At 44.8% G+C, this 26,882-nt stretch overlaps 1 protein-coding gene across 1 annotated transcript; it reads left to right on the top strand.

Moving 5' to 3' along the window:
* Positions 1 to 1,775: 1,775 nt before the first annotated feature.
* Positions 1,776 to 25,738, top strand: zer1 (zyg-11 related, cell cycle regulator). Its single transcript, XM_083642433.1, has 16 exons — positions 1,776 to 1,859; positions 3,392 to 3,609; positions 4,368 to 4,518; positions 7,324 to 7,778; positions 10,409 to 10,582; positions 11,311 to 11,425; positions 12,068 to 12,214; positions 13,725 to 13,898; positions 15,580 to 15,795; positions 16,741 to 16,782; positions 17,043 to 17,162; positions 19,381 to 19,496; positions 22,915 to 23,103; positions 23,643 to 23,740; positions 23,987 to 24,089; positions 25,607 to 25,738. Exons 2-16 carry the CDS (start codon positions 3,443 to 3,445, stop codon positions 25,692 to 25,694), a joined length of 2,355 nt encoding a protein of 784 aa, XP_083498559.1. The 5' UTR covers positions 1,776 to 1,859; positions 3,392 to 3,442; the 3' UTR covers positions 25,695 to 25,738.
* Positions 25,739 to 26,882: the final 1,144 nt, after the last annotated feature.

Here is a 26,882-nt window from a genome sequence, read left to right as displayed (position 1 = left end):
GTCAGCTGAGGTGGATCTGAGGGACCGGGAGGATTGGTACTGTAGGGGGAGAGAGGAGGTCTGTGAGGTAAGGTGGGGGGGGGGCAGTTGATGAAGGGCTTTGTAAGTGATGACCAGGATTTTGAAATTGCTCCAGTGAGAGATTATGTGGTGCCAGGATTTGTTGTGTGTGAGAAGTTGGGTGGCTGCGTTCTGGACCAGTTGGGGTCTGTTGATGAGGGTGGTGTCGATGCCGTGAAGGAGTGAATTACAATAGTCCAGACAGGAGGAAATGAAGATCTTTGCATTATTGCGGAGGTGGTAGAAGGAGGATTTGACAGATGTGGGGCTCATGGGAAAGGGTGGGTCCCGGTCAAGGGTCACGCCAAGGTTGTGTGCCTGGGAGGATGGGGACCGGGGAGACAGTGGTGTCGTCGATGGTGACGGTGGGGTCCCCACCGGGGTTGTTGGTTTTGGAGAGGGTGGACTTAGAGCCGATATGCCGATATGCTAATATTCAGTTATATTCATAGTAGCGCCGTCTACTGGCAACACCAAAAGTGATTTGTAACTCGGATGTACATCTGCACCAAACTTCCCATGTTTGATGAGCAGCCCGGCCTGAAGACATTACATGCCAACATTCAGTTAGTCACAGCGAGTTGTTTGTATCTCGTCTGTACAGGGTCACATCTGACTGGCACAAACTCCACATGTTTGATGAGGGTCTCAGCCTGAACACATATACATGCCAATATCGAGTTATAGTCATAGCGCCACCCAGGGCCGTAGCCAGGGGGGGGGGAAGTGTGGACGATTCCAAGGGCCCTTGACTGACAGGGGCCCCAATTGGCCAAAATCTTCCGCCGCCGCCCTTTGGACGGCGGCATCCATGGGCCCAATGTGATATCCTTTCATGGGGCCCGAAATCCCTGGCTACGGACCTACTGGCAAGTGGCAACATGAAAACAGCCTTATGTGACAAACATCCGATTTACATGAAAGTTACATGGTCTGCTCTACACGTGACATACACAGCAACATGACATACCATTATTGGGTTTTCTCTACTGCCACATAGTGGACACAGGAAGTAGCATGTAGCTCCTTCGTTCAATGTCCAAAACGCATGAAAATTCAGAGCTATGTCGCTGTCCAGCAAGACCCATAGTAGGGGCGCTACAGCAATGTTGTAGATTTTGAATGGCAATAACTCGCACACCATTGCTCCAATCGCCTTCAAACTGGGGGAGTGTGCTTAGGGGGACCTGACAGAGTGCAGTGGCAAATTACTGGAAATTCGGACAGCGCCACCTACTGGCAAAACAAACTGTGTTTTATCTCGAGAACGTTCATCCGATCGACTTCAAACATGGGGTGTGCGCTGCCGGGAACCCGAGAGAATGCGGTGTCCAATTTTGGACACGTGCATAGTCATAGCGCCACCTACTGGCAACACAAAAGGCAGTTTATCTTGAGAACCGTTCATCTGATCGACTTCAAACTTTGGGAGTGCACTGCCGGGAACCCGACGGAGTGCTATGCCCAATGCCGGACATGCGGATATCATCATGCCACCCTTGAGATGACTTCTGGCTCCCCTGGGAAGCAGGCGAGAGTAGCCAAGTGCAGTCAGCCAATCAGAGGCAGAGAGGGGCGGGTCATGCCTTCGCCTAGCCTTCGCCATCATGGGGAAAAATTTTTATCGCGAACGGGACGAAGCTGAGTAGAGCAGTGAGGTTTGGAGCAGTAGCAGAGGGGGAGGAGTCAGTGTGTTTGTTGACATCAGGCTAGATGAGTGAAGACAGGCTGTGATCTAACTCAGTCAATCAACAGACAGCAACAGACAGACAGCTAGCCAGGCCAGGGCTCAAGCTAAGGTACAGTACTGACCTGACAGACACACCACTCTGTTCACAGACAGCTGCTAGCTAGCCCCGATAGCTAACCTGATCAGCAGGGAAAGTCATCGTTAGCTGCAAGCTAATTTCTATACGATGATCAGCACGGATGGACCTCTATCGGCCAGTTAAAGCTAACGCTAACTTAGCAGAACAAGTGTTGGGCTTCGTTATCCAGGTTGTTGCGAGTGAGTAGGTCAACAGCAACTTTCGCTTTACACGCAGCCAGCGACAGTGTTGTTAAAGTAATTTATTCTACAGTCTAACGTTAGCTCCTGCAGCTAGCTTGCTAAGTTAATAACATGTATCCCTCAGAATGGACTGCTCTTTGTGGCTATAGCTACCAAATTAGTCATGTCAACCTGCAAACTAGCGTTAATAAGTGACGTTGCTAACTTCAGCTTTTCTGCAGGTCTGATTCAGAATAATGAACAGATATATTTGCTACAATAATGTGAAAGCACTGTTATTAAGTATGAACACGTTGTTAAACGCTACCAACGTAAGTTGCTAACAGTAGCCAGCCATATGACAGCTAACTGAGCTAAAGTACTGTATGCAGCTCATTCTGCGATGTTTGCAGTGTTGAACACCAAACTGTAACATCCAGGCTCCGTTTACAGCCCTTTTGTTGGGTAATGGGTGGCATAGTAAGGGTTTGCAGATTTGTTCATTTTCACAGTGTATGTAATGTATCTTATTTCACCAACTTGAACTGCTTTTCATTTCTTTCATTCCCAGTGAAAATATTCAGCATAGTCTTCAGTATTTCTTTGTATTGAATTAATCAGAGCATGTCACATTGACGTTTATAACTTTTTTCAGATGAGCACCCCTGATGCAAAACGTTTCACATAAAATCATTAACTTACTCATTAACTTAAAACATGAACAACAATGAATTGAATGAAAGCGAGCTGGACAGTGGACCACAAACTTATGGAAACATTCATTAAAAACAATTAATTGTGTCCTGTCCACTTTTTCATTCACAGTTCTCAAATGTATTCTTGAAATCATCAACTCAAGTAGATGAGTATGCTGTTATTCCACTAGAACAGTGGTTCTCAAGCTGGGGTACGCGTAGCCCTAGGGGGACGTGGAGGTACTACAGGGGCCAGGGGGTACTTGAGAGAAAGGAGAAAATGTAAGAATAAATCACGAAAAGAAATAAAACGTTAAAATAAATCTGCTCAGGAGGCACTAATTGCAAACTCTTTCACCCTATTTCCTATTTTGTAATGTTATATTCTTGAAAAGGTGGGTTATCATTCATTCATTGCATCATCATATTTTTATCTTGCCGTTTTCTAAGCAAAATGTTGTAGTCGGGTAAAGGGGGTACTTGCATTCAGAAATCAGGGAAAGGGTACTGAAGCCCAAAAAGTTTGAGACCCACTGGCCTAGAACAGCTTCTTATGAAAAGAAGCCCTTTAGACATATATAGACGACTACAATGGGTCCTTGAGCCTTATGTGAAGCTGCTAACCTGTGAGTTTGTCAATGCTAAGGTGCCCGCCCTGCCCTGCTTGTGGATCTGAGCCAGAGAAGGAGAGGCCGACATGGCAGCCAAAGCAGGAGACGACCCGGACAGCCTGATGACTCTGGCCACAGCCTTCTGTCTGAGGAACCTGAGGCAGACCATGTGCTACCAGGGCCCCAGGAGCAAGCTGTGCCTGCGCTCGGACATCTTCCTGCCCAGCGAGATCTGCGACAAGCTGGTCAACACGTATGTGATCCACTTAAAGCCCGTGGCACACCAATCAAACATTCACAAACAAACACAGATGTTTGTTTGGTGTGCCCTGGCTGTCTGTCCTTGATTGGAGATGTTTGGTTAGATTCCACATGTTCAACCCTTGTTTGTCAGTGTTTAGCCCATGGCACACCAATCAAACAGTATCCAACAACTGCCAACGGCAGTTAAATCCTGTTTAATCCTTCATCCGAGTTTCTTGTTATATCAATTGCCTGTAATTTAGGAATAGAGTACCGGATGTGAGCACTTCCAGACAGTGTGCGCTGTGCGGGCTCGACCTATTTCATCAAGCACTTCCAGTTCCCTCATCTGAAAGTCAATGGGTTTTTTCTGTGGGAATTTTGGTTAAAGGCCTGAACTAAGCTCTGTGGCTAACAACAGTTTACGAAACTGCAAACTTCGTGTTCAGCAAGAGCATCTTCACAAATGAGGACCACTGTTTAAGAACAGAAAAGAAAAGAAAAAGTCTTAAAAGCCATAAAAGTGGTCCTCATTTGTGAAGATTATCTTGCTGTTCGCCGTTTCAGAAATGTTTGTTAACCACAGACCTTATTTCAGGTATTTAACCAAACTCCCCATACAAAAATCACATTGACTTCTTGACAAGGGAACCGGAAGTGCGTGACTTCTATGGTGGCCTACAAAAATACGTTATCCCTGCGCTACTCTATTGCACCTGATTTCTATGCCCTTTACAATGAACAGCAATACAGATTTCTTCTGAACAGGTATATGGAGTTGGTCCACACAGACAGTAACTTTGAACCACAAGAGAGCTTCTTCCAGCTCTTCTCAGACCCCCGAAGCACCAGACTGACCCGGGTGCAGCTGAGAGAGGACTTTGTGCGTGACAAGGATCTGGAAGCCATCAGAAAACAGGTGAGATGATGTCATCGGCAGCAGCTAGACCTATATACTCGAACGTCAGCTTGATGAAGGGGCCCCAGTGGAGTCCCCAGCGAAACGAGTAATTTGTCGGATTTCACTATGATTTCAATGACTAGAAGTTAACCCAAGGAGGGAATGTACTGCATATATGGTCATAGCTTTCACTCTCTCCTGTTATCTCCCATCTACATTATAATATAATTGGTCATAACTGTTATCTCCCATCTACATTATAGTATACTTGGTCATAGCGTTCACTCTCTCCTGTTATCTCCCATCTACATTATAATATACTTGGTCATAGGGCTGCTCTATTATGGCAAAAATCATAATCACGATTATTTTGATTGACATTGAGATCACGATTATTTAACGAGATTACCAATTTTTTGGCTAAATTACTTTGTCAACATCATGCATTTATTGAACTGAAAAACAAAGAAACACATGAAAATGAAGGACATTTTTTGTATAAATAAATAGGCTAACTAAAATAAATAATATATACAAAATAATTGTTTTATCTCGATTATCTTGTTTTCATAATTGTGGGAAGCCAAAATTGTAATTGTGATTAAAATTCGATTAATTGCACAGCCCTACTTGATCATAGCTTTCACTCTCTCCTGTTATCTCCCATCTACATTATAATATACTTGGTCATAGCGTTCACTCTCTCCTGTTATCTCCCATCTACATTATACTGGTGCTGTACACGTCGCCGGCCACGGCGTAACGCTACGCTGCATACGGCGAGGGCTTTGACATCTGACCATGAATTGAGGTTAAATCGACTACCTGCATAGTCAGGCAACAACTCCTTTGGCTTCTAACACATCCACAAACAAGGAAAGTAGATCCGACTAATAGGGTTTCATTCTGTGACTCAGATTGTGCATTTCAACAAGTAGTTGTCCCAAATTACAACTTTTGGTATCCAGAGTAGACCTGGAAGACATGTCAGTTGTCAAAGGTCAAGGTTCAATCCCCAAGACATCTTAAGTTGTAAGTGATGAAACACTAATATGTTAAAGGATGGCTTTAATTAGCGGTAATCAACCCACTTTGTATCATTAATAATCTGGGTAATATACTGTAAGCACATGGGCAGTGTTTACCTTCTCTCTCCGTTTTCCTCACGGAGATCTCCCATTTCCTCCTCTGGCAAAGTGCGACACGTTTTACATCACAACGCGTCACAACGGAGCTGCGGAAGTTCTGCTGGAGAGGCAGAATCGGCTCAGAGGGCGGCTGTTATTGTTTATTTTTATTTTGTAAGTATGCGCACATCCACAGAGAATGGCATGGAGAGCCTTAACGAGCCTTAATGACTTGCAGCTGGTGGGGGCGGAGTTTCTGCAGGCAGCAGCAGGAGCATTTTTCTCCATGAGGTAAACCGAGAGAGAAGGTAAAACACGGCCCATGTGCTTATATTACCGAGATGATATACGATACAAAGTGGGTTGATTACGGTAAAGCCATCCTTTAAATATGGTATTTTGTATTGAGATTTACAAAGCCTTTATATTCCTTCTGTTTAGTGGTGGGATATCTGACACCATAGTAATGCAAGGGAATCATCAACACCTTGGAACTGGGGGGGGGGGGGGGGGGGCATTTGGTGTTTTGTTACCAGCTATTGCCACTTACGGTAATTAGTTAAAGGTACAGGACGGACAAATCTTCTCTTTATTTGTTACATTGCACCAATGCGTGCACATACCTATTGCTGCTTGCTTCAAACCAGAACGGTACAGATATATTTAGAAACAGGAGAGATCATCACATAACATTTCACTCGGACCAAAACGTAAAAAAAAAAAAGGGTTTAAAGCAGCTACGAGCAACTTTTTAGATTGTTATTAAACAGTATACATTTAATATCAATGCATCACATCTTACCTCTAATAGTCGACGAGACCAAGGCAGAGTAGTCTCGCTTGAACCCCGAGTGAATCGGCCAGTGTTAGTGTGTCTGTAGCCAGGGCAGATCAGGAAGTGAAATGAAACGGTTTGCAGCAGCCACTTCGGCCATAACCACAAAATAACTTCCAAAAAACCTGTTAGAATATAACGAGAGATGTTCCCGAGAGTATGCGTGGCGTTCACATTGTTTATGTTATGTTGCTAGGCAGCGCAAACGGCGTAGGAAGGCAGCTGCGTTTCACTTCCTGGTTTCACTTCCGCGTTTCACTTCCGGGTTACCCGGTCCGGTCGCTCTAGAGAGCCCCCTGTTGGCGCGAGTTTAGACAGACTATAGACTTAATAATCACCTAAGGGAGCAATCTCAGATACACACGGCTTTGGTCTCGTCGACTATTAGAGGTAAGATGTGATGCGTTGATATTAAATTTATACTGTTTAATAACAATCGAAAAAGTTGCTCGTAGCTGCTTTAAAGAAAATGTTTTTTCAATGTTTTTTTTTAAGTTTTGGTCCGAGTGAAATGTTCTATGGTCTCTCTCCCCATTGTAAATACAGCTGAGCCGTTTGGTTTGACCAAGTAAGTAAGTTTATAAGCATTTTACGAAATGTCTATGGGAAAATAAATTGCGGAAGAAATTCTCTGGTACAGTGCTGAAGCAGGAAGTGACGTTCACTTTGCCTCTCTATAGGCCGGGAATAGATTAGGCCTGCATGACCTCTGGTTTATGTCAATGCTCTGTGCACCAGCTGTTCAAGCATAATCCACTCATCCATACTTTGGCCAGTTTTGAGATTTTTTTGGTGTGTCACAATCTCAAAGTGATATAGTCAGGGCTGTGCAGTAACCATTCACTCTGACCATTGGCCCAGGACCTGATCGAGCTCCACCTCACCTACTGCAACAACCTGACGGCACGCAGCCTGAAGACACTCACCTGCTTCAAAGAGACCTTGGTCTCTCTCTGCCTGTTCGGCAGCAAACAGATCTTCTACAGGACGGGAGGCGCTCCGCTCGCTTGCAACGAAGACAACGAGGAAGACGAAGAGGAGAGCCCCGCCTCCCGGCAGGCGCTGGAGAGGGACTTCAACTTTCAGGGCTTCAGCCGCCTGCGGCTGCTCAACCTGGGGGGGCTGCCCGAGCAGATGGACGCGGAGACGCTGCTGAAGCCCCTGCAGGCCCTCACCTCCCTGGATCTGTCGGGCGTGCAGCTGCTAAGAACCTCTTTTCTGAGCCAGTGGAAAGACAGACTGTCCTCTCTGGTGCTCTACAACGTGGAGCTGTCCGAGGAGCTGGTCAGTACTGTGGTGGAGCTGGGCAACCTCAGGTAAGGAGGTCGCACGGAGATGTTCATTCTTGTGCTTGCGCCTCTTAAAGGACAATTTTGGTATCTTTCAACCTGGATCCTATTTTCATATTTTGTTTATCTATAACCTAGTCATGTGAACAGAAATGTTTTAAATTGGTGCCGTATTATTGGCCAAGATCGCTTCAGTTGGCAGCCACGTTGCCCACATGCCCCTCCTGCACTAAACGGTTGTTTTGTTGTCTTGTTTTTAACACTGACACGATCAGATTATTCCATCATGACATTACTATAGATGAAGCGATCTTGGTGAATACGGCACCAATTTCAAAAACTTCTGCTAACATTAGTTATACATTTAAAAAAATCACTCCCAGGTGGTCCCAGGTAAGCAGTGCAGACATACAGACACCACTTAGCAATTTTATTAACTATAACAAAGAAGACAATTGCTCGAGTGACATCACTGATAACATCACAACTGCCTGATGACATCACAGTTGGGCAATTGCGTGACATCATTTCCAGTTGGGTGACATCACGTCACACACCCGCTTCCTTGTTGTCTCGATCCAGACCCAAATCCATACCCAAATCTCGGGTGACATCACAGTTGAGCAATTGCAAATGCATTCAACAACACACGCACACGCACACGCACACGCACACACACACACACACACTCACACCTGTCCGACTGACATCACTTCCATCACAAATTGTAACTTAAGGGTACAATACTATCAGACCTGATAGTCCACTTTAGTCCGCTTCCTCGGTTCGCACCAAATGCAAAAATGATACATTGTTTGAAATCCCCAAAATCTGAACGGATTGCTGTCATTGCACTTGCTCTGTATCCACAAGATCCATAACCGACATTTCCATGTCCCAAACATGCTAGATATCACCTGTCAATCAAAGACCGCGCCCCTCAACGCAAGAGTCGGGCTGATATGTGTCATCATTAACAAGTGGTAATTTGGCGCCGGTGATTTGCTAAAAAGAAAAGAAAACCCTCACAACCTCTGCCTAGGGTATATGGAGACTTAGGCCCAATCCCAATTCCTATCTTAACCCTCAATCTTAACCCTCAGTCTCAAAAATGCGCACTCCCGCGAAGTGCTACTGCTGTCCCGATTCTCACTTTGTTAAGTTAAGGGTCGAGTTTGAGGGGTCTACGGCCCTCAGTTTTGAGATTTTCCACGACCACACTTGGCGGTGAGTGCGATCCCAGAATCCCTTGCGTGTCATCAGCTAGATCCATTCAGATGGAAGATGGCGGCGAAGGAGGAAAAAAGGAGCCCTACAAAGTTAAGTATTTCCTTGTTAATAGCGATGTAAAAATTACGATAACCATTGTATTAGCTTAGTTTAATGTCACTTTATGGATTTCCGTTTTGGAATCCTAACAACATTGTTGTTGCTAACGAGTGGGGGGTCATTCTAGCCCCCACTTGTTTTGTGGTGCGTTGCATTACACGTAGGCTGTATCTTGATAAAAACAACTCAACAACGACATTACCACCGAGAATTATGGCATTTCGTAACAACGTTAACAATGTTATAATATAATAATAATAATATGGCTTGACCAGCACGGCTACTGACTATCGATAGTTAGCAACAACAAATGTGTTAGGCTCCAAAACGGAAATCCATAAAATGACATTTAAACTAAGATAATACAATGGTTATCGTAATTTCTACATCTATATTATCAAGGAAATATTTGTAAGGATGCTTTTTTCGTCTCCTTTTGAATTGACAGACTGGATGGAGCTTTGGCATACTGCTGCCCCCCACAGTCTGAAGACGTATCTGCCTTTAAGGGCTGTCCCATTTTAAAGTCGCAAGATAGCCCTTAACACTTACTGTAGTTTTGAGGGCTACTAAGATTGAGGGTTGAGCTTGAGGGTTAAGATTGAGGGTTAAGAAAAGAATTGGGATTGGGCCTTAGAACACGGCTCTCTTGAATACTCGATTCTGATTGGTCAATCAACAAGATTCACCGGTCATTATTTCTCGACAACCGACCGCTGCTCTGCCACACCTGGATTAATCAGTTGATAAGAGCATTTTGTCAGCAAGACACTACTAATTAGGCCAACCAGTTGCAGCTGTGGTGTCTTGTGTGCCAATTATGAATGAAACCGCTTTGTCGTTGAAAACGCTATTAAAAAATCTATTTGAATAATTATTTTTGTCAGATTATTGAATGATTTAGTTGTAGGCCGTGTTCTAAGCGGGATAATGGATAGTGAGCCGGTGATTACTGGAAATAATGACCTTCAGGTGAATGATTAAGCCCTCCGCTGCGCGTCGGGCTCAATATCACCTGTCGGTCATTATTTCGCCAGTAATCACCGGCTCACTATCCATTATCCCTTACACATATAACTGCCTAAAAAGAATAAAATAATGATAAATAGCCTGATGAGGCTGCAATCAATCTTATCAGAAGAAGCTGGCTCGGATGCCGTACGCGAGGTAGCCTATAACGTCACTCGGTCTGCTGATGACAGCAATATCGCGATGACGATGAAAAGACGATTAATCGTGCAGCCCTAGTTAACGGTTACACGTTTATAACATCCCTATTCTCTGGGCTGTTTCACACTGTCAATTCACCGCCTTGTCATCATCTCCAGGCATCTGGATATCTCCCGGGAGAGCAGACGCACCTCCAAGTTCAAGATGAGCAGGAAGATCCTCACGGCCATCGTGCAGAGTCTGCTCAATCTGCTGTCACTCGACATCTCAGGGCACATGATGCTGGACAACTGCACAGTGCCACACTTTGAAGACGCTATGGGCCGTCCCAGGTGAGCAACCAACCACACATTCTACACTGGATTCAGAAAAACACTAGGGCTGTGTATGAAATGCAAGGAATAGAACCTAATAGGTAGCATTTCTAGGTAGGAAGTTGTAATTTTTATGTTTTAGGTTGTCTGAAACAGGTAGGATACATTATTTGCAACCTTTCTAGGTACCTATTTCTGTCCAAATTTTCGAGGGAGCATGCGATGGTTCCTTAGGTGGGGTAGGATATCCCATAACACCTTGCGACCCTGCTAGCCGACGAAGAATGAAACTCACCTCAAAGCTCAAACTTCCGTTTAATGGCTGCACCCAAAAGCTCTCTCTCTGGGAAAAAGTGAGCAGAATTTTGACCGGCCACAGCTATGCTGTTTTACGTCCGATCAGGCTGAAACTTTCAGGTAGTGTAAAGAGCACCAGGGTCACCTGACAGATGCAGATTTTTTAAATTAAGGTAATTGCCCTAATTACCTAATGCTGTGATGTCATCAGCGATGATGTCATCAGTGATGATGTCATCACTGATGTCATCCTTCCTGGCTGAGGCTATAAGTTCAGTGATGATGTCATCAGTGATGATGTCATGTTCCAGTCAGGGGTGGCTTAACTCAAAGGGGGGTCCCCACAGGTCCACTAGTGTAAGTTAAAGAGAATAATATCAAGTAAAAAATTGAGTAAAAGATGAGCTATGATAGGTTAATGTAATGAGCCACATGTTTTTCTCTTGCAGCATTGAGCCCTGCAAGAGCAGCATCTATCCTTTCCAGGAGCTGAAGAGGCCCCTACAGTTCCTGGGTTTATATGACACCACCCTCTGTAATGTGACACACATCCCCGCATATAAGGTAAAACCATGACCATATAAGGTCATTGTCGAGAACATTGAATATTGTGGTATTTCCCACGATATCATCCCCCCCCCCCCCCCCTTATTGTGTAATGTGTAAGCTTTGGCTAGAATTTAAGTTTAAAATGTTCAAAATGAACTAACATTGTCAATAGGGTCTTGAGAAACAACAGTTTTGACCTTATGTCAAAGACAGCTATGTACAGTGTTTCAGATGATCTACTTTCCTGTTCCCGCTTCTACCTCAAGAGGCACCAGTGAGTCACTGTAACTTTGGCGGACGTTTTTGGATGAATAAACTAAATTAATAATAATCCAACAAGTTAGAATCGACCAGCCAAATCTGTGCTTTTATTTGTTACTATACCTCTCGGAATATGTTGCTAATGGCGTTAGCATTCTCCATCTACTACTGTTTAATGTTAGAATTTCAGCTAATCAATTTTTTTTTTTACACATATAATATACCTGGGCGGCCCGCCAACGTCTGTGTGTGGGAAACATTGGCTAGGTTGTAATTTTGTGTTCAACGTTGCCGTAGCTTGCTTGTGGGAGTCTACCTACCTGTGTTTAGTCTCTCGTGGTCAAAGCCCTTTGAGACATGCTGTAAGATCTATTTATGTGTTGCATGTTTGTCCAGGTGACTGGCTCCAAGAATGAGGAGCAGGTCCTGAACGCCATCGAGGCGTACACAGAGTTTAGACCCGAGCTGGCTCACAGAGCCATCAACCAGCTGTTTGACATCGCCAGGATACAACACTGCAGCCAGCTGCTGAGGGCCCTACAGGTAGGAGACAGACAGACACACACACAGTGGTATAGTCTACCTTTTTTCAGAGGGTATACTGTTACTCTGACACCCCCCCCCCCCCCCCCCCCCTGGTCGGGGGGCGTGGTTTCGGCCGGAAGTGGGCGGAGATTCGACCCATTTTTTGTTGTTGTTCCTCCCCAAATTTACAGAATAGCTTCAGCCATCAGCTTCATCTTGCTTCTTCGGTCGCTATTCTGTCTCCTGAAGATTTGTTTGCCGACGGGGAGAAAGCCCCACGTGATAGCCACCCGTCAATCTCTCTCTCTCTCTCTCTCTCTCTCTGCTCAACGCTGTAACACCATTTTATTTTGAAATTCAGTTGACTTTGCCATTTCCCACGGATATTGTCGCATTTTTCTTTCCTGGCTTGACAGAAAAAGTCTGCCTTCACGCGCCTAGTCGGCTTGAAAATAGAACTCACGTAAAAATCGGCGCAGCTCAGGCGAGGCGTGGGTACACGGAAGGTTCACGTTGAGGCGCCCTGTGTACACAGCCTCATTGACTAAAAAGGACGCCTATTTAAAAGCGTGGGTAAAGGCAAGGCTTGGGTGCTGTGTGTGAACGTAGGGTAACACACAGAGCAGAGCGCACAGGGTGAATTTTATGAATGGAAATTGAAAATGATACTTATCATAGCGCATTTCCCAGTGCGCATACGCAAATCTGAGTCATTTCGCAGTGTGTATACTGCGTATACCTGCGTAGCACGTAGACAACACCCCTACACACACACACACACACACACACACACACACACACACACACACACACACACACAGCTGACACACCTGGGTCTCTCCATTCGTATTCACCTTATTCACCACGCCCACTTTTTCTCTCTTCCGCGTTACACGCAATTGTATTTGTTCTTCCGGTTCGGCGCTAGTTGGCGGCCAATTTCAAAACAAAATGTCACTATAATAATGAATGAAGTTTGGCAACATTCAGAATTGAGCGACACACTGCGGCCAACTTCAGTGACATGTTCATAGTGTTACTGCTGCGAGGAGCCGATGGCTGTACCCGGTCGGCATTTAACGTTGGTTACAAAAGCACGTCGACAGTGTTTTCTCACTGCCAGTAGCCTACAGTAGGGTTTCCAAATAGGCGTTATTCTGATAAACTGGTCACATACCGGTATGTTACGTTCTCACCCGAAAAATATTAAAACTTAAAACAGTTTGGTTGTTTTTTGCTTGAAAACAGCTTTTTGGCAAGTCTAAAGATGACTACGGTAGGCGTCATCTACTTCCGTGTCTAAAACCGGAAAGACGATTACAAAATTACGTGATGCAGAAGCGTCCTTGTATGGGCAAAGAATAAGGTGAATAACGGAGATCATGTCCGCCAACCACGGCTGAAAAGAAGGAGGAGAGGGGGAATTCCATTCCTGCAGAATGAGTTTCTTGGCGACAATAGTACGACTGTAGTTCTTCTTCATTCTAATCCTCGTCTCCATCCTGTAACCCCTCTGTCCCTCTCTCAGCTTGTGATCGCAGCTCTGAAGTGCCACAAATACGATAAGAGCATCCAGGTGACGGGCAGCGCCGCCCTGTTCTACCTGACCAACACGGAGTACCGCAGTGACCAGAGCGTGCGTCTGAGGAGAGAGGTCATCCAGGTGGTGCTGAACGGGATGGAGCAGTACCAGGAGGTCACTGTAAGTCTTCACCCAGGGCCTCACCCCATCTTACACAGGGTTTAACCCACGGCCTCACCCCATCTTACACAGGGTTTAACCCACGGCCTCACCCCATCTTACACAGGGTTTAACCCACGGCCTCACCCCATCTTACACAGGGTTTAACCCACGGCCTCACCCCATCTTACACAGGGTTTCCTCTTAACCCACGGCCTCACCCCATCTTACACAGGGTTTCCGCAGTCTTAAAAAGTCTAAAATCCAATCATCTGGCTGGATTTTTTAGGCCTTAAAATGTCTTGGACTGCAATTATATAATATGTCTTAAATATGATTTTGCCAGGTATTAAAGTTGCATTAACTTCAGACCTGAAATAGGTCCTAAATTGCATTCATAATGGTCTTAAAAAGGTCTTAAAGTCTTAAATTTAACACGGAGCGTCCCAATAGGCCCGCCTGGTGGAAATGCAGCAGGACTGCAGAAATACTAACATTTTGAAAATGATGAGCATTTAAAATCCCTACAACCGAATGAGACTAAATCAGTGACTGCCACAAGTGTGTGGACAACAGAATAAAAAGACATTTAGGAGATCATAGGAATACACCAGGCACAAATGATTCAAAATGCAACACATTTTCCCTCATTTGTTAGTTTCCCTGTTTCTGCTTTACATAGAGACATAGCGTGTATCAGACATGACACATTGCAGTAGAGCTATTTTCACATTCGCCTATAATTCCCCAATGATGTAACACAAATAATACATAGACGGTAACATTATTAGGAAAGTACCCGTCCGACGTCGGACACGTATAATATGCAAATTATTAAAGGACTAACAGCTTTTAGACATTTGATCTAGGCTATGTTTCTCTTTGTCTTTGTCTCGTTGTTGAAGGCTGGCAGTCGGAGAGAGACAAGTCATAAAAAAAAAAATCGATCCTTAAAGGGATAGTTCTGTTTGTTTGAAGTTGGGTCCTATGAGGTACTCTCATACAGTCAGTGCACTGGGTAAAGCACTCTGGACACATCGTGCACCAAGATAGGAGAACTGCACTCCAGCTGCAACAGGCACAGAGAGCTGTCTGCTGGGGCCATGAGCAAAAACGTAAAAAACAACAGAAAAAATACATAAAATGCTTCCATACTGCTCACCTGGCATAATCCAAGTCTCCACAAGCCCTGAGATGCCAAGTTGACTTGAAAAGATGTCATGTACACCCTGTTTTTAGCTGAAATCGTCACTGGAGCTAGCAGCTGAAATTACACACACAATAGGGTACAACCTTGCTATAGTGACGATTTTAGCTAAAAACAGGGTGTAAATTACATATTTTCAAGTCAACTTAGCATCCCAGGGCTTGTGGAGACTTGCATTATGCCAGGTGAGCAGTATGGAAGCACTTTATGTATTCTCTCTGTTGTTTTTTTACGTTTTTGCTCATGGCCCCCTTCACACTCAGCAGACAGCTCTCTGTGCCTGTTGCAGCTGGAGTGCAGTTCTCCTATCTCGGTGCACGATGTGTCCAGAGTGCTTTACCCAGTGCACTGACTGTATGAGAGTACCTCATAGGACCCAACTTCAAACAAACAGAACTATCCCTTTAACCGTCATTTTGAAAAAATCAGATGGAATTTGGGGGGGAACGTAAAACAGATTTCATATGGCCCCATTTGTGCTCTTGCCCCTTCTAGGTCCAGAGGAACTGCTGCCTGACGCTGTGTAACTTCAGTATTCCAGAGGAGCTGGAGTTCCAGTACAGCCGGGTCAACCTGCTGCTGCTGCAGATCCTGGAGCCGGCCCGGCAGGACGAGTCCATCCAGAGGATCGCCGTGCACCTCTGCAATGCCCTGGTCTGCCAGGTGGACAACCAGCACAAGGAGGCTGTGGGCAAGATGGGCTTCGTCAAGGTCATTCATTAGTTAATAATAGTCATTCATTCATTCATCTGTTTGCTATGCCAAGAGCGTGACTGCTTTGTCACGCTGTGACACTGGTCTCTGTCTGATGACGTGAGATGACTCGCGTGTCTCTCACGTGAGTCATCAGTCTCTGTCTCTGACGTGAGAGTCAGAGACGTCTCTGTCTCTGACGTGAGAGTCAGAGACAGAGACTGTCACGTCAGAGACTCTCTCTGTCTCTGTCATCTGTCAGATGACTGATCAGACACACGCTGACATATCTGCTATGTCAGAGACCAGAACCACCCGCCACAAGACCAGCTTCTTCCCAACCGCCATCAGCCTCACCAACAAGGCCCGGAAACCCCTTCCGCCAAGGGCCTCACCAACAACCCCCCCCCCCACAAACACACAAACTCATTACCTCCTCCTAAACTAAACTGAACCCCCCCCCCCAATAAAGCTGGAACTCATACTGTATCTAATTTAATGCCTGTCTAACTGGGACTGGTAAATTGATGTAAATTCCCTGCAAATTAATGCCTATTTAACTTAGCCTGTAAATTTAATGTACATTCAATGTAAACTCTTATCTAACTCTGACTGTAAATTCATGTAAATCCACTGCCTATTTAACGTATATTTAACTCAGTCTGTAAATCTCATGTAAATCCAACGTAAATTCATATTTATCATCCACAGAACATTTCACCACTCATGTACATATTGTATATGTTGACTCGATTTGATTGCACTTGCAACCTTGCGATTGCCGTTAGTTATCTTCCTACTTCTTATCCCTGTATATTGATGTGACCGCTACGCTGCATACAGACAGACACTAAGACAAATTCCTCGTATGTAACTTGCATACTGTGGCAATAAAAGTGATTCTGATTCTGATTCTGATTGTGTCTGAGGTTTGCATGTGATTCTTTCTCTTATTTTTTTCAGACGATGTTGAATTTGATTCAGAAGAAGCTTCAGGACAGAATGGTGAGTCTGAGTTTTATGCTGGTAATCGACTTTTATGCTGCTTTCTTGGCCAGGCTTCCCTTAACTTGAAAAAGAGGTCTTTGTATCTCAACAGGACTGACCTGGTTAAATAAAGTAAAAAAAAAAAAAAAATTATTGAATGGCCCAAGGCATCCGTTCTTCTGTTGAGTGTAATTGTGCATTTCTGTGCAGTGTGTTATTGTGTTGTGTAAATATGCATTGTGTTATTGTGTTGAGTGTAAATGTGCATCTCCATGCAGTGCGACCAGGTGATGGAGTTCTCCTGGAGCGCCCTGTGGAACATCACTGACGAGACGCCCGACAACTGCCAGATGTTCCTCAACTGTCGAGGCATGACTCTGTTTCTGGACTGTCTACAGGTCAGTACACAGGTCCTCATTAGTAGCAGGTGGAGGACTGTCTACAGGTCAGTACACAGGTCCTCATTAGTAGCAGGTGGAGGACTGTCTACAGGTCAGTACACAGGTCCTCATTAGTAGCAGGTGGAGGACTGTCTACAGGTCAGTACACAGGTCCTCATTAGTAGCAGGTGGAGGACTGTCTACAGGTCAGTACACAGGTCATCATTAGTAGCAGGTGGAGGACTGTCTACAGGTCAGTACACAGGTCCTCATTAGTAGCAGGTGGAGGACTGTCTACAGGTCAGTACACAGGTCCTCATTAGTAGCAGGTGGAGGACTGTCTACAGGTCAGTACACAAGTCATCATTAGTAGCAGGTGGACTGTCTACAGGTCAGTACACAGGTCATCATTAGTAGCAGGTGGAGGACTGTCTACAGGTCAGTACACAGGTCCTCATTAGTAGCAGGTGGAGGACTGTCTACAGGTCAGTACACAGGTCCTCATTAGTAGCAGGTGGAGGACTGTCTACAGGTCAGTACACAGGTCCTCATTAGTAGCAGGTGGAGGACTGTCTACAGGTCAGTACACAGGTCCTCATTAGTAGCAGGTGGAGGACTGTCTACAGGTCAGTACACAGGTCCTCATTAGTAGCAGGTGGAGGACTGTCTACAGGTCAGTACACAGGTCATCATTAGTAGCAGGTGGAGGACTGTCTACAGGTCAGTACACAGGTCCTCATTAGTAGCAGGTGGAGGACTGTCTACAGGTCAGTACACAGGTCCTCATTAGTAGCAGGTGGAGGACTGTCTACAGGTCAGTACACAAGTCATCATTAGTAGCAGGTGGAGGACTGTCTACAGGTCAGTACACAGGTCATCATTAGTAGCAGGTGGAGGACTGTCTACAGGTCAGTACACAGGTCCTCATTAGTAGCAGGTGGAGGACTGTCTACAGGTCAGTACACAGGTCCTCATTAGTAGCAGGTGGAGGACTGTCTACAGGTCAGTACACAGGTCATCATTAGTAGCAGGTGGAGGACTGTCTACAGGTCAGTACACAGGTCCTCATTAGTAGCAGGTGGAGGACTGTCTACAGGTCAGTACACAGGTCATCATTAGTAGCAGGTGGAGGACTGTCTACAGGTCAGTACACAGGTCCTCATTAGTAACAGGTGGAGGACTGTCTACAGGTCAGTACACAGGTCATCATTAGTAGCAGGTGGAATATGATTTCTTTTGACTATAGGGAGCCAAAGTCTTAGGCACACGAACCAGGGGATTTCATCCGCCATTTATTTTTCCATAGACATTTTGGAAAATGCTTATAAAAAATAGTTTTACTTGGTCAAACCAAGCGATTAATATATTATATTTAGAATCAGCAGAGACCCTATAACATAAAAAACTAATAATAATAATAATAGCGGATATTTAAAAAAAAGTTTTTGTGAAATTTCTATGGTCTCTCCTGTTTCTAATATAGCTGAATTGCTTGGTTTGACAGAGTAAAACTATTTTTATAAGCATTTTACCTTAAAGGAACACTCCGCCCATTTTCAACCAGCTTTGTATCATTAGAACATCAGTAGTATATCAGAAAACTAAACTGTTTTGAAGTCTGTCATTTAATTTGACAGTTATTGAGTGTTAAAGTGTGGACCAGTGACATCACTGGTCCACACTAACTCAAATTAATAACTCATTAACTCAAATCAACTCTCAATAACTGTCAAACTAGATGAATTATGCATAGTTTGACAGTTATTGAGTTGATTTGAGTTAATGAGTTATTAATTTGAGTTAGTGTGGACCAGTGATGTCACTGGTCCACACTTTAACACTCAATAACTGTCAAATTAAATGACAGACTTCAAAACCGTTTACAGTTTTCTGATATACTATATACTACTGATGTTCTAATGATACAAAGCTGGTTGAAAATGGGCAGAGTGTTCCTTTAATGTGCAGGGTTTTCCTGCATAGAGAATTCGGAGGCGGTCACATTTGGTGCCAGCTCCATCTCTTGACAAAACTGAAAACACTATTTTTTAACATGCATTGCACTCTGTGGATTTCTGTCATTTCTAATTGCGGCGTTACGCCAATGTGTTGACAATTGAATGTTAAATATTCTTGAATAATGTTACTTGTTTAAAAAAGCAGCCTTCTGAGTACCTTGGCATAGTTTCATCGGGGTACTCGGCTCAGCCCTGACCAGCACCATCTGTCTCTGTAGGAGTTTCCAGACAAGCAGGAGCTCCACCGGAACATGCTGGGGCTTCTGGGTAATGTTGCCGAGGTCAAAGGTCTGCGGCCCCAGCTGCTCACCCCCCAGTTCATCTCTGTGTTCAGGTGAGAGCAGTTCATCTCTGTGTTCAGGTGAGAGCAGTGTTTTCCAGGCTGCCATGGAACAGAGCTGCTGTTTAGAGACACGGTCTGAATGCTGTTCGCCTGCAGATAAATTACAACTTTACTCCAAAGGCCGACTTTGAGCTTGTTTATTTTTCAAAGTGAGACAATATCCAAAAGCCCTATTTAGGGCTGTGCTCAACCAAGGATTGTCTTACTCAATAGTTGCCAGTTCAAGCGATTAGTTGATTAGTCGTTGCACGTCCTTGGTTCCGCAGCAATACACCCACCAGGTGTGACGGAGATCAGATGAATGGTTGTCAAGATATGACGATATGACACAAGGTCAGACAGAGATGCCTCGCTTTGTAGTTTGATGCATCAAAATCTGACTCCAGCCAGGTAGCCAAAGTTGGCGACCCTGGTCTAATAGCTTTTTAACGACAAGGCTCAGCTCCCCCATGGAGTTTGAGTGTATTTTTTTTCTCTTACTGCATACTGATATGCAGTAATATACATGCTTACTTTACTAATGACCTTATAGAAATGGTCAAATTAATGAAGGGTTATAAGTGTGATGATTCTTATAATTAGGCTTGGACGATATCCAAAAATGTATATTACTGACCCACCAAAATATCAGGATTTATGGCATTAAATATCAGGATATACAGCATTAAATATCAGGATATACGGCACTCAACTTACTGTTACTTACTGTGTAAAACACACTGGAGAAAAGACGGCTGGCCATTTGAGTCGTGCAGAGTAGTGAAAGTACAAAACTACACAAAACTAAACTAAAGAATGATAAATAGCAGACTCAGGTCCTGCAGAGTGAACTTGCAGTGTTTTATTATTTCACAACATAAATAACAAAGACCTGGGTGTCCGGGTAGTGCAGCGGTAGATTCCCTGCGTACCAACACGAGGGTCGCAGGTTCGAGCCCCCGTGTCGCCTCCGTCTTGGTCGGGCCGTGTCTGCGGACAAATAAATTATGTGTCTTGGTCGCTGCACCAGCGCCGCCTCTGGTCGGTCAGGACGCCTGTTCGGGAGGAGGGAAACTGGGGGCAATAGCGAGATTCTCCCACGTGCTACGTCCTGCCGGTCAAACTCCTCGCTGTCAGGTGAAAAGAAGTGTCTGGTGACTGCACATGTATCGGAGGAAGCATGTGCTCGTCTACAACTCTCCCCACATCGGCAGAGGGGGGCGGAGCAATGACCGGGACAGCAGAGTGCATTGGACAAGTACATTTGAGGAGAAAACGGGGTTAAAAAAATCTCAATGGCTAATGTTCCCCCCCTCACTGTTGTAGTAACCTGCTGGATAGTAATGTTCCCCCCCTCACTGTTGTAGTAACCTGCTGGATAGTAATGTTCCCCCCCTCACTGTTGTAGTAACCTGCTGGATAGTAATGTTCCCCCCCCCCCTCACTGTTGTAGTAACCTGCTGGATAGTAATGTTCCCCCCCTCACTGTTATAGTAACCTGCTGGATAGTAATGTCCCCCCCTCACTGTTATAGTAACCTGCTGGATAGTAATGTTCCCCCCCTCACTGTTGTAGTAACCTGCTGGATAGTAATGTTCCCCCCCTCACTGTTATAGTAACCTGCTGGATAGTAATGTTCCCCCCCTCACTGTTGTAGTAACCTGCTGGATAGTAATGTTCCCCCCCTCACTGTTGTAGTAACCTGCTGGATAGTAATGTTCCCCCCCTCACTGTTGTAGTAACCTGCTGGATAGTAATGTTCCCCCCCTCACTGTTGTAGTAACCTGCTGGATAGTAATGTTCCCCCCCTCACTGTTGTAGTAACCTGCTGGATAGTAATGTCCCCCCCTCACTGTTATAGTAACCTGCTGGATAGTAATGTTCCCCCCCTCACTGTTGTAGTAACCTGCTGGATAGTAATGTTCCCCCCCTCACTGTTATAGTAACCTGCTGGATAGTAATGTTCCCCCCCTCACTGTTATAGTAACCTGCTGGATAGTAATGTTCCCCCCCTCACTGTTGTAGTAACCTGCTGGATAGTAATGTTCCCCCCCTCACTGTTATAGTAACCTGCTGGATAGTAATGTTCCCCCCCTCACTGTTATAGTAACCTGCTGGATAGTAATGTCCCCCCCTCACTGTTATAGTAACCTGCTGGATAGTAATGTTCCCCCCCTCACTGTTGTAGTAACCTGCTGGATAGTAATGTCCCCCCCCTCACTGTTATAGTAACCTGCTGGATAGTAATGTTCCCCCCCTCACTGTTATAGTAACCTGCTGGATAGTAATGTTCCCCCCCTCACTGTTGTAGTAACCTGCTGGATAGTAATATTCCCCCCCTCACTGTTATAGTAACCTGCTGGATAGTAATGTTCCCCCCCTCACTGTTATAGTAACCTGCTGGATAGTAATATTCCCCCCCTCACTGTTATAGTAACCTGCTGGATAGTAATGTTCCCCCCCTCACTGTTATAGTAACCTGCTGGATAGTAATGTTCCCCCCCTCACTGTTATAGTAACCTGCTGGATAGTAATGTTCCCCCCCTCACTGTTGTAGTAACCTGCTGGATAGTAATGTTCCCCCCCTCACTGTTGTAGTAACCTGCTGGATAGTAATGTTCCCCCCCTCACTGTTGTAGTAACCTGCTGGATAGTAATGTTCCCCCCTCACTGTTGTAGTAACCTGCTGGATAGTAGGGGTGTCAAAAATAATCGATTATACGATGCATCGCGATGCGGACGTGCACGATTCTGCATCGATTAACAAAAAAAAAAAAAATTATAATCAAATGAAATAGAATGTAAGTACATGCAGTTGTTTATTTTAATTATGGATCATAATACAATGCAATTCCAAATGCACTTTTATTTTAAAAGTAGCCACACAGTGAGAAAAAAGAAAGTGAGAAAAAATAAATCATGTATTGCGGAAAAAGTGATGCATCGATTTAAGATGCATCGCGATGCATCGTGATGCATCGTTTAATCGAATCGAATCGAATCGTTGACAGATGAATCGTAATCGAATCGAATCGGGAGGCCAGTGAAGATTCACAGCCCTACTGGATAGTAATGTCCCCCCCCCTCACTGTTGTAGTAACCTGCTGGATAGTAATGTTCCCCCCCTCACTGTTGTACTAACCTGCTGGATAGTAATGTCCCCCCCCCTCTCACTGTTGTAGTAACCTGCTGGATAGTAATGTTCCCCCCTCACTGTTATAGTAACCTGCTGGATAGTAATGTCTTCCCCCCCCCTCACTGTTGTAGTAACCTGCTGGATAGTAATGTTCCCCCCCTCACTGTTGTAGTAACCTGCTGGATAGTAATGTCTCCCCCCCTCACTGTTATAGTAACCTGCTGGATAGTAATGTCCCCCCCTCACTGTTGTAGTAACCTGCTGGCTAGTAATGTCCCCCCCTCACTGTTGTAGTAACCTGCTGGATAGTAAGGCGGATGGGATCGAGGTCTCCTACAACGCCTGCGGGGTCCTGTCCCACATCATGTTTGACGGGCCAGAGGTTTGGTCCATGGAGGACCCGCTCAGAGACACTGTGATGGACAAGATGTGGGACGCCATCCAAAGCTGGGACGTCACCTCTCGCCGCAACATCAACTACAGGTGATGATGACCAAATCAGCCAATTACATCTGACTGTCAATTTTAAATAGGTAGAAGGTTGCTATCAAAAAATGTGAGTAATACAGAAAACCAACATAAATAACAATTTCCACCAGAAGAAATTCATACAGCAATGACTAAACTTGGTGTTGTGTTTAATCACAGTGCGCACAGTGAACTAATAATCTAATAATTGCTGGATTGTCGCGACTACTGTGGACTAGTAGCCAAATCTAGTGGACATAATTCACAATTGCAGGTTTGGGCCATCAGAGCCACAGTCACACGTGGCTCGCAAAGGATTATGGGATACGGAGAGGGACTTTATGCCACATTCTGGCTTGGTTAATTCAGTCTAGCATGGCACAGTGAGGGTGACCGCATGCAGTTAGCATTGCTGTACATGCTAGCTCCTAGCATTGACCATGTAAGGCTACATTCAGATAGACTCCGTCGAGACCTAGTGGCCATAGTGTACCTGCTGTATGATGTTAGCCTGGGAAGCTGTTTGAATGTTTCACTGGAGTCTCTCTCCTCAGGTCATTCGAGCCGATTCTCCGCCTGTTGCCCCAGGGCATCTCCCCTGTCAGTCAGCACTGGGCTACATGGGCCCTGTTCAACCTCGTATCAGTTTACCGTGAGTATTTAGTGTTTTAACCACATTTGACTTTGGCAGAGCATTATTGTTTTCAGCACTTGTATCCTCTGAGGCGGTGCTGAGCAGTCAGCAGTCAGCAGGCATGTTCTGCCCACAAATGCAGTGGGATCCATAATAATGCAAAGGTGTCCATTATGGCCGCTGCAGTTATTGTAAATGCTTAAATTGTAATTGTAATATCTGCAGTAATAAACCCGGATCATTCTTCTGCTGTTGTGTCCCCAGCGGGCAAGTATTGTCCCTTGCTGATAAAGGAAGGAGGAATCATCCTGTTGGAGAAGGTTCTGGAACTGGAGAGCTCTCAGGAGGAGACCAAGGACATGGCCAGGTAGGACCAAACTTTTATTAGCCTAGGTCATCTTTAACACGTTCACTGCCAACGACGTATTACTCCGTCAAAAAAAATCCAACGGTTCACTGCCAATGACGTATTACTCCGTCAAAAAAATGATTTTTTTTTTTTGACCGTGGGATGTGCATCTAACCCTTTTACATCTCTTATATAATTATTGGAACCACCGAACGTTTACAACCCATTCCACCGACCCACTAAGTGGCGACAGTGCTCTCCTGACTAGAGGAAGGCAAGCATTTTCATGAGAATGGCTTCCTCGAAGCCATTCTCATGAAAATGGATTGGCGAAAACGCTTTCGTTTTCGCGCTGATTGCTGGCAGTGCGGGATTGCAAATTTGCATAATAGATTACGGGTGGAACACACTTTGAAACACGCAGCATAAATATGACCAGAATCGCAAAAGCTTCATCAAAGCTCTCAACCAAAACTCCAAGAAACGTGCGAGTCCATCCAGACTTCCTCAAAGAGCGGCCGCGCAGACAGGCACAGCAGCAGCAAAGCAGTGAGACTGGTGACAAGCTTGTGACACGGCCGCTGCAGCCAAGAAGAACGCCCACGGAGGGAGGAGTTGGAAGCAGAGGGGGGTTTCCTGCTGTTATGGAGGAAATTACTGTTCAAAACTATTGTTTAGATGTCTGACGTCTTACTGATGCCAAAAATGAATGGTTAAAGTGACTGTTCTATCGAATTTCACAAAAAGCCGTTTATCTCTGAATAATTTTTCAGACGCTGAAACCATGCTGTATTCAACTGCTAATGCTTACATAACTACTAACTCTACAAACTAACTCTTTTAGACAGAGAAAGCACACATTCTATTAGTTCTTTTGAGATATTGTGTGTTCACAAAATCTTAGCAGAAAAGAATCCTCGGGTCTTGAAAGATGAGCCAGAATCCTCAAAAAAACCCTCTGGCAGAACCTACCTACAGTAAAAAAAAAACGGCTGGCAGTGAATGTGTTAAAAACACTTAATGCCACATTTGCAACAGCAGCTTTTACCGTATACAAAGATAAATCTGTAGACAATACATGCCTGGTCATTTTTAGAGCAAGGCCACTTTGGTCTTTGATAAAAACACATTTATTGGAGCGTCACGGCCAGAATGTAGGGCACCAAGGCCCAAACCAAAGGTTATTAAAATCCTTTTTTCAGTCATTTTTACTCAACAAAATAAATATAATCGAAAAATTATGTGTTGCAGTGTGATACAGTACAAGATAGCGCAGACTGCCCCACGCAGGCTATTGCTACTCATAGTGTTTTTGCTGCTCTCGAGCCGGTTAATTTTGCAAATCTTGAGGGAACGTAACTGGGCTTAGGCTCGGCCAGCACACTCCTCTGAGTTCTGGATCACCGGCACTTCTCTCCGGTGTCCGTTTGGCGGTAATGTGGAGTAATAAATAAATAAATAAATAAATAATAAATAAACTGTAAATTAAGGTTTTTCTGTTTGCTTTTTTACTTAACTCCCCCACCCCCTTCCAGGAAAGTCATGGAGGCGTGTGAAAACCCCAAGGAAGACCCCATGGAGATAAATGTGGGACACGAGGTAAACCACGGACAGAGAGGCTGACATCACAACAAGCAAACGTCAAAGCAATCCACCATCGGGCCCTGTCCACTATAATCACCACAGGGGTCAAGTGTGTGCGTTTTTTCTTTGTTTGTAGAGCAGACCTGTGTCTCTGATTGGACAGAAGCCTAACATGTGACACGTAGGAGGAGTTCAGATGGTGCATGGGGGGTTTTGTGAGGGTGCTTACTCTTTGCTGCACATAAGCATCTCTTGTGTCGGGGTGGGTGACTGTGTATTTCTCTGTGCGCGCGCGTGTGTGTGTGTGTGTGTGTGTCAAAGTTAACGACAGAACAAATTAATGTGGAGTGACGCTCGATTCTCAATGAAAGGAAACAAACCCGGATGCTTTCCTCGGCTCACTACCATTTAACTGTGTAATATTGGATCAAAGGCTACATGCTATTTATATGCCCCATGGTCACAGGTCAGAGGTCACGCTCTCTGGACGTGCAGGGCACTGAGCTATATGGACTGTTGTACAGTGAAAAGTAGCCATGATGCTGACGGGAGGGGAGTCTTCCCTCAAGGACGGTGAACACGAAGGATAAGGCCGCTCACGTCACAGCCATCGAATCTTGCGTTGGGGCTTGGGATGCACGATATATCGGCATCATATCGATATCGGCCGTTAAGTCATTTTTTTATATATCTGTATCGGTCCGATGAGCAAAATAACAGCAATGTTTAATATCGGTTTTTGGTATCGGCCAAAATGTTCATATTGAGAGGATATGTGGTAAAGCTATGATTTATGGGCTTTTCCAAATGTTTTTGAAATGTAATTGACATTACTTTTTCAAATTCATTGTTTACCTTTGTTGTTCAGTATGTACAACATTTGATTATTCCCATAGAAACTTGTTTATATACAGATCATATCGACATCGGTAAATATCGGTAAGGTTAATACCTGTTATCGTTATCCCTAATTGGGGCCAGTTCTATTGAAGTGAATGTGTAAGTCCCACTATAAACCATCTGTGTTGTTTCACCTTTGATTGAAAGAATGCTTCCACCAGATTAAGCAAAACGCATTACGTGATAATGACTGATGCCCTGTTCGGTCCGGTCATGTACCATGATGTAGTTAGCCGATCGGGCTTGAGTTGAGCTATATGCAGCTGCTGGACAGAGCCATGATCTGTTTGGAGACCATTAATAAAGAAAACAAACTCGCAGGTTTAC

Source organism: Poromitra crassiceps (assembly GCF_964638095.1).
Source record: "Poromitra crassiceps genome assembly, chromosome: 8".
Classification (NCBI taxonomy): Eukaryota; Metazoa; Chordata; class Actinopteri; order Beryciformes; family Melamphaidae; genus Poromitra; species Poromitra crassiceps.
This window is presented reverse-complemented; position numbering and strand designations above follow the sequence as displayed.